General features: G+C 40.2%; 1 protein-coding gene across 1 annotated transcript in view; it reads right to left on the bottom strand.

The window, feature by feature from the left end:
• Positions 1-5,050: 5,050 nt before the first annotated feature.
• LOC101350172 (glycine N-acyltransferase-like protein 2) overlaps positions 5,051-8,950 on the bottom strand; it is an 18,734-nt gene continuing 14,834 nt past the window's right edge. Inside the window, 3 exon segments of the mRNA XM_004391368.2 lie at positions 5,051-5,304; positions 5,307-5,554; positions 8,041-8,143. Coding sequence (XP_004391425.1) covers positions 5,147-5,304; positions 5,307-5,554; positions 8,041-8,143 — 509 coding nt within the window. The 3' untranslated portion in view covers positions 5,051-5,146.

The following is an 8,950-nucleotide window of genomic DNA, read 5'->3' as shown; positions in this document are numbered from 1 at the left end:
TATGATATAGTTTGGCAGTCATGTAATGATGTAGTCACTTCCATGGTGAGAGGTGACATAATGTGATCACTTCCATGATGGGGTCTGCCTTGAGTAGCCAATCAGTTGAAAGGGAGTTTTTTGGGGGATGTTGCCTATATCCAATATAGGCGGACTTTCTGGCAAGGCTCCCTGGCTTTTGCTCTGCTCTGGATCCTGCAGCTGGCTCCAGTTCATCTGACCTCTGATTCTTGGGACTTAAGCTAGCAACTTACCTGCTGATCTTGGAATTCATCAGCCTCCACAGTTTGTGAGCCAGTGGTCTGCCAGCTTATCTGCCAACATTGGAATTTATTGACCTCCACAACCTGTGAGCCAGAGGACTGTTGTCTGACCTGCTGATATTGGGCTCTCCAGCTCCTGTGACTATATGAGTTGGGAGAAGCCTCTAGCCTGACCCATGGTCTTGGGACTTTCCAGCCTCTACAACCACTTGAGTCATTTCCTTGACTTAAATTCCCCACTCTCTCTATATATAGATGCTTCACTAGTTTTGCTTCTATAGACAGCCCAGCTTAAGACAATGAGTTAAGATGTATGAAGCACTCAGAAGGCTTCCTGGAACTTATTAAGTGCTATCTAGATGTAAGCTACTATTATTGTGTGGACAAAGTGTGTCATGAATGCCATCGGGGTTGATCTCAAGGTCCAAGTCCTGGAATATAATTAGAGCAAGAACAGTGGTGTCTGGAAAAGAACCAAGTGCCCAAGTTGCTGTCTCAATGTATACGCAGGGTGGTCGGGGCCCTCTCTGATCAGAGAATGATCATGGAGTAAGAGTTCAGTGGTCTGTAGTTAGAGGTTGACTGTCTCATCCTTTACCAGTCAGATGTATCTTGACTGAAAGTAGAGAATACCAGAAAGATGTTGGCCTGTGTTTTATCGACTATGCAAAGGCATTTGACTGTGTGAGTCATAACAAATTATGAATAACATTGAGAAGAATAGGAATTCCAGAACACTTAATCATGCTCACGTGAAACCTGTACTTTGACCAAGAGGCAGTCATTCAAACAGAACAAGGGGATACTGCATAGTTTAAAATTGGAAATGGTGTGTGCCAGGGTTGTACCCTTTCACCATACTTATTCAATCTGTATGCTGAGCAAATAATCTCAGAAGCTGGACTATATGAAGAAGAATAGGGCATCAGGATTGAAGGAAGACTCATTAACAACCTCTGCTATGCAGATGACAAAAACTTGCTGGCTGAAAATGAAGAGGGCTTGAAGCACTTACTGATGAAGATCAAAGACTACAGGCTTCAGTTTTTGTCTTAGGATGGATTCTCTAGAGAAGCAAAACCAGTAAAGCTTATAAATACATATACAGAGAGATTTACATCAAGGAAACGGCTCATGCAATTGTAGAGGCCGGAACATCCCAAGTCCATGGATCAGGATAGAGGATTCTCCTGATTCACATAGCCACAGAGGCTAGCACTACCCAAGAACGGCAGGTCGGAGAGCAGTGCTCTTGCTCACAGCCTGTAAAGATTGATGAATCCCAAGATTGGCAGATAAACTGCTAGCTCAAGTCCCAAGAACCAGAGGTCAGACAAACAGGAGGAAGCTGCAGGATCCAGAACAGGTGAAAGCCAGAATGTCCACTTATATTCGGATGCATGCCACATGCCCAAGGAAACTTTGTTTCAACTGATTGGCTACTCACAGCAGATCCCATCACAGGGCTATCACATAGCACTGAGAATCATGGCCCAGCCAAGATGACACACAATCTTAACTATCACAGTATGGATTATACTTCAACATAAAGAAAACAAAATTCCTCACAACTGTACCAATAAGCAACAACATGATGAACAGAGAAAAGATTGAAGTTGTCATGGATTTCATTTTACTTGAATCCACAATCAAGGCTCATGGAAGCAGCAGTCAAGAGATCAAATGACATATTGCATTGGGCAAATCTGCTTCAAAAGATCTCTTTAAAGTGTTGAAAAGCAAAGATGTCACTTTGAGGACTAAGGTGTGCCCAACCCACACTGTGGTCTTTTCAATCTCCTCATATGCATGCAAAAGCTGGGTAATGAAAAAGGAAGACCAAAGAAGAATTGACACATTCGAATTGTGGTATAGGCAAAGAATACTGAATATACCATGGACTGCCAGAAGAACAAACAAATCTGTCTCTAAAGAAGTACTGCCAGAATACCCCTTAGAAGCGAGGATGGCAAGACTTTGTCTTATGTTCTTTGGACATGTTATCAGGGGGGACCAATCCCTGGAGAAGGACTTCGTGCTTGGTAAATAGATGGTCAGTGAAAAATAGAAGACCCTCAAAGAGATGGATTGACATAGTGGCTACCACAATGGGCTCAAACATACCTACTATTGTGAGGATGCAGCAGAACCGTGCAATGTTTTTTTTTTCTATTATACATAGGATTACAATGAGTCAGAGCCAACTCAATGGCACCTAAGAACACCACCAGCCTAGGTGGACGCCTATTTTCAAGACCCAGGTTATTTTGAAGAGGAAGATGTTGATTTTTCTTTGCTTAAATTTAAGTAAACATTATCTATGATGTCTTCTCAGTTGAGGATCTACATTCTTACAAGAATAGGCTCTGATTACCAATTTGTATACATCACCTTGACCCCCTGAGTGATAGTTGATAGGATTTTAGGTAGACAAAGAACTCAGGCAAGAGTACATTCTTTCTCCCAAGCATTTGAACGTTGGTTATAGAAATGCTAGTTAGCCTTAAACTGAGAACATATAAATTCTGGAACTATGAGGTAACTTTGCTCTTGAAGAAATACAACCTTAATACGCATATGTAGTAGGCTGAATAATGGCCCCCGAAGATATCCAGGTCCTAATCCTTAGAACCTGTGAATGTTACTTTACATGGCAAAAGGGACTTTGCAGATATGATTAAGTTAAGGATTTTGAGATGGGGGGCTCATCCTGAATTATCCAGGTGGACCCTAAATTAATCACAGTGTCCTTATAAGAAGTAGGCAAAGAAAGGTTTGACTATGGAAGAGAAGAAGACGATGTGATGACTATGGAAGCAGAGGGAGAAAATGTGACGTGGTATGAGCCCACAGTCAAGGAATGAAGACCATCTCTACAAGCTGGAAAAGGCAAGCAGATGCATTCTATCTTAAAGCCTCCAGATGGAACCAGCCCTGCTGACATCTTGATTTTAGCCCTGGACATTAGTTTTCTAGGACTGCCATAACAAATTAGCACAAACTGGGTGGCTTAAAACAACAGAGATTTATTCTGTCACGATTCTGGAAGCTCGAAGTCTGAAATCAAGCTGTTGGCAGAGTCAGTTCCTTCTGAAGGGTCTGAGGGAGAATCTGTGTCATGTCTCTCTCTTAGTTTCTGGTGGTTCCTTGGCATTCCTTGGCTTGTAGATGCCTCACTCTAATCTCTGCTTCCATAGACGCAAGGCCTTCTTCCCTGTGTCTTCTGTGTCTGCGTCCATATTTCCCTCTTCTTACAAGGACACCAGTCACTGGATCAGGGTCCACCCTAATCCTGTATGACTTCATCTTATCTTGATTATTATCTCCAAATAGTGTCATGTTCACAGGTTCTGGGGGTTAGGACCTGAATGTATCTTTTAGGGGAACACAATTCTACCCACCATGCCCTGTAAGACCCATTTTTTAAAATTGTGCTTTCGTGAAAGTTTACAGAGCAGATTAGTTTCTCATTAAACAGTTACTACACAAATTGTTTTGTGACATTGGTTGCCAACCCCTCAATGTGTCAACACTCTCCCCTTCTCCACCTCGGGTTCCCTGTTTCCATTCTTCCAGTTTACCTGAAACTTTCTGCCTTCTTGTCTTTGCTTTTGGGCTGGTGTACCCATTAGTCTTGTATACATGATTGAACTATGAAACACATTCCTGAAATGTGTTATTGTTGGCCCTTTAGACCTGTCTAATCTTTGGCTGAAGGGCGAACCTTAAGAGTGACTTCAGTACTGAGTTAAAAGGGTGTCCGGGGACCATGCTCTCGGGGTTTCTCCAGTCTCTGTCAGACTAGCAAGCCTGGTCTTTGTTCTTTTGTGAATCTGAATTTTGTTCTACATTTTTCTCCAGTTCTGTCCAGGACCATCTATTGTGATCCTTGCCAGAGCACCATCTAGTTGTTCTGGGCTCAGTCTTGAGGAGGTTGTGGTAATTGTGGTTCGTTAGTCCTTTGGACTAATCTTTCTCTTGTGTCCTTGGTTTTCTTCATTCTCCTTTGCTCCAGCTGGGATGGGAAGAGTAGATGTATCTTAAATGGCCGCTTGCACGCTTTTAAGACCTCAGATACTACTCACCACAGTTGGATGCAGAACATTTTCTTTATAAACTATGTTATGCCAATTGAGCTAGATGTCCCCCTAGACCATGGTCCCCAGCCCTCAGCCCAGTAACTCAGTCCCTCAGGGCATTTGGATGTCCTGTAAGATCCATTTTGGACTACTAACTGTCAAAATTGTCAGAGAATAAATTTGTGTTGCTTTAAGCCACTAGGTTTGTGGTAATTTGTTATAGTGGTAATAGGAAACTAATACAGCATAGATATAAAAATAATATTGAAATTTTGAAGTCAAGTCACACAACTCAACCCAGCAAGCCCCATGGTGAAAAGCTAGTTAGAATACCAAACGTCCACTGATAGTCATATAATTTAATTCAATAGAGTGTCTCAAAGCACCTTAGAGGGCACCCAGGATCAAAAGCAATGATGTTGAGGGCTTTTGAAAGATGCTTTGGAAAACCTTGTGGGAGGAAGGGGCGTATACTGGAGGAGACTTTTCAGAGCAGACTTTTTATTTTCAAACACAGAAGCATGAAGAAGCAGGATTCTTTCATGGAAGAAGTCTTCTTCAAGAAAGAATGTATTGCTTTTAAAAGGTTATCTTGGCAACAATGATTGACATTGAGTGATTTTAATTCTGAGATGTCTATCACCATGAAGAAAAAGTATGACTCTAAAGTGTCAAGCTTCTAATTTGTTGTAAGGATATGGAGGGTGGTGAGAATAAAAGTTTATTTAAGGAGTGGTCTTAGGTAATGTTTGTACTGATTCCTTTACCCTGCTAAGGAAGATTTGAAATGGACACCAGTGCTAATCAACAATATTTCTGGGGTGTGCATATCCACTGAGGCCAGCGATAAGGGCCAACTTTAAACCCAAAAGTTTTTAGTGTGTCTTGGGTTTTCTCATTATCATGTGTTACACATAAATAAAATGGGATATTTTTCTGAGTAAGAAACTTTTCAAAATGGAACCAATTTGCCACATGTTGCCTTGACCCTGGCATTTGGGGACAGTGTAGCCCATTCTTAACTCACTAGACTGTTCCATAACAATCCAGGAGGTGGGAGTGCCCCCTGGACCTAGCACACCAAATCCTGGAAAATTCTGGAGGCAGTATTGGATACATTTCAAGCTCTTCTCACTTTTCCGAAAACTCCACTGTTCATTCACAAGCTCTGCATGTGAGCTATCCAAGAAGATGCTCCAAAAGTTTATTTTCCTGTCAAGAAAAATTTTCAGTTATTCAGTCATTATTTACCAAACATTAGGGATGCAGAAAACTAATATGACACTATGCCTTCCCTTGAGGATCCCACTTGTTGGTTGCCGCCAAGTTGATTCCAGCTCATAGAGTAGAACTGCTCCATAAGGTTTTCTTACCTGTAATCTTTATGGAAGCAGATCACCAGGTTTTTTTCCTCTGTGGTACTGCTGAGTGGGTTCAAACAACCAACCTTTAGGTGAGCAGCCCAGGGCAAATTGTTTGCGCTATCCAAAGACGTTCGAGGATTCCACTTAGCCTAGCATAAAAAATTTTCTATTTCTATGTCTGTCTCAAAATGTACCTAAATAATTGAGAAGGGGGAAAAACCCTATGTGCTTTATGATACATTCCATAGCAGAAAGTCAGCATGATATAGTACATCTCAAAAATGAACATATACACAATGGAGTACTATACAATGATGAAGAACAATAATGAACCTGCGAAACATCTCACAACGTGGCTGAATCTGGAGGGCATTATGCTGAGTGAAAAAAGTCAATCACAAAAGGACAAATATTGTATGAGACCACTACTATAAAACTCATGAAAAGGTTGACACACAAAAAGAAACAGTCTTTGATGGTTATGAGGGAAGGGAGGAGTGGGGATGGAAAAATAGACAACAGATAAGTGGTAACTTTGCTAAAGGGTAAGACAGTACACAATACTGGGGGAGCCAGCACAGCTTAAGCAAGGCAAGGTCATGGAAGCTCCATGGACACATCAAAACTCCCTGAGGCACGGAATTACTGGGCTGAGGGCTGTGGGGACCATGGTCTCAGGGAACATCTAGCTCAATTGGCGTCACATAGTTTATAAAGAAAATATTCTATATTCTACTTTGGTGAGTAGCGTCTGGGGTCTTAAAAGTTTGCAAGCAGCCATCTAAGACACTCCACTGGTCTCATCCCATCAGAAGCTTATTTTAAAAAGTAAAAGCAAAAACACAAAAAAAAAAGAGGAAAAAAAAAAAAAAAACCCAATCAAACCCCAAGAAAGAAGAAAATGAGTACATGCTTCTGAAGGAATGAGAATATAGACCAGAACAACCCTCCACATGACTGAGTTCTCTTTGAAGACTTGTACATGAAACATTGAATTTTGAATTCTACATCACAAAATGTCTACTGTGTTTGTGAATATAGAAGATTTTTTTCAATAACTATTCCAATAAAATGTGTTTTATAGGAAGATAAGGGCCATGTCGATTTTACAGATCATGTGCCCCAAAGTCCATCACTACATATCTCTAGGAAATATATTTTGGAATTATTTCCTCATCAGTTTATATAGAGCTTTCTCATTCTTTTTAATGGCTGTAGAGTGTTCCATTGTTTCCTTATATTTTAAAGCATTTATTTAATTCCCTATTAATAGAAATTTCGGTTGTTTCATATGTCAGGCTATCACATATTAAATTCATCAGAGTCTCACCATTGAATTTGGCAATGCCTTTCATTGAATATGCATGTTCTTTGACCCAATAATTTCAATTCTCGGAATTGATCCTTGAGAAATATCTATAAAACTGTGAAAATATCTAATCATGAAGACATTTATTGCAGAATTTTTGTTATTAGAAAGAACTGAAGATAACCCAAAAGGAAGTTAATATGGGAATGCATAACTGTGTACCTTCCTATTATGTAATTCTAGGCAGCTGTCAGATAAATGAGAGATCTGTATGGGCCAACATTAAAGATGTATATTAGATATTGCTGAGTGAGAAAAGTAAATTGCAGTACAATATGTGCATATGTTGTAATAAAAAAAAAATCCCAACTAAAACAACTCATATACACAGAGTACTAAAAGCATATATGTTGTTAGTGGCTGTTGAGTCTATTCCGACTAATGGCAACCCATGTGTTACAGAGTAGAACTGCTCCATAGTTTTCTTAGCTGTAATCTTAACTGATGCAAAGCATCAGGACTTTTCTTCTGTAGTACCACTAGGCGGATTTGAACCTCCAGTCTTTAGGTTAGCAGTCAAGCACAAGCTGTTTGCGCCACCTAGGGACCTTAAAAGCATACATACCAGTGTTAATAATACTTATACCTGGGCAGGGAGAGTGTGAGGGAATACAAGTAGATGATTTTTTACTTTGTATAGCATGTCATATTTTTGTAAAAACTTAGTTTCAGTAAATATTTTTCAAATACTACCATAACTTCCAACCCTCTTCCAGGAGGACTTCTTGAGGCCTAAGTGAGTTAATTTATGTAAGGGTCTCATACAGTGAAGGCCCTGTCCCATGCTCAGCAAATAATAGCTAATATAATTCCTTTCCCTTGCCCATACAATTATGTACCCTATCATAATTTAGTCTCAAATCCTACATTTCCAAATCTGGCCCTTTTGGCAACTGAACCATTCTATCAGGAATTTAGGAAATAAAAGGCAAAATCTCACTTGTTTATTTTCATCCAGTTTACACATGTTAAAAGACCTCATTGACTCTGTCTCATCATCATTTGAAGTCTTGTGTTTCATTGAGAATTTTGTTACAAAGAGCATGGTCTTCGTGCAGTCCACCTGCACTAATTTTGTTTGTTTTTTTAAAAATTTTTTTATTGTACTTTAGATGAAGGTTTACAGAATAAATAGTTTCTCATTAAACAGTCAGTACACATATTGTTTTATGACATTGGTTAAGAACCCCACGACATGTCAACACTCTCCCTTCTCGACCTTGAGAATCTTTTTTGGTGAAAATATACATAGCCAAAGTTACAGCATTTTGAAAGTTTCTACATGTACAATTCAGTGACATTGATTACATTCTTCCAGCTGTGCTGCTATTCTCACTATCCTTTTCCCAATTATTCCATCACCATTATCTTCAACTCACTGTCCCCTAAGCTTCCCATCAAACCTTTTGAGTTGCTACTGTCAATTTGATCTCACATAATTCTTTTCTTTTTGTACCTTAGATGAAGGTTTGCAGAACAAATAGTTTCTCATTAAACAGTACACATATTGCCCTATGACAATGGTTAACAACCCCATGATATGTCAACACTGTCCCTTCTCAACCTTGGGTTCCCTATCACCAGCTTTCCTGTCCCCTCCTGCCTTCTAGTCCTTGTCTCTGGACTGCTGTGCCTCATTAGTCCTGTTTTGTTTTATGAGGCTGTCTATTCCGTGGCTGAACAGTGAACTTCGGGAGGGGCTTCATCACTGAGCTTAAAGGGTGTCCAGGAGCCATATTCTCCGGGTTTCTCCAGTCTGTCAGGCCAGTAAATCTGGTCTTTTTTGTGTGTGTTAGAATTTTGTTCTACATCCTTCTCCAGCTCTGTCCAGAACCCTCTGTTGTGATCCCAGTCAGAGTAGTCAGTGGTGGTAGC

Source organism: Trichechus manatus, unplaced genomic scaffold, assembly GCF_000243295.1.
Source record: "Trichechus manatus latirostris isolate Lorelei unplaced genomic scaffold, TriManLat1.0 scaffold00240, whole genome shotgun sequence".
Taxonomy (NCBI): domain Eukaryota; kingdom Metazoa; phylum Chordata; class Mammalia; order Sirenia; family Trichechidae; genus Trichechus; species Trichechus manatus.
This window is presented reverse-complemented; position numbering and strand designations above follow the sequence as displayed.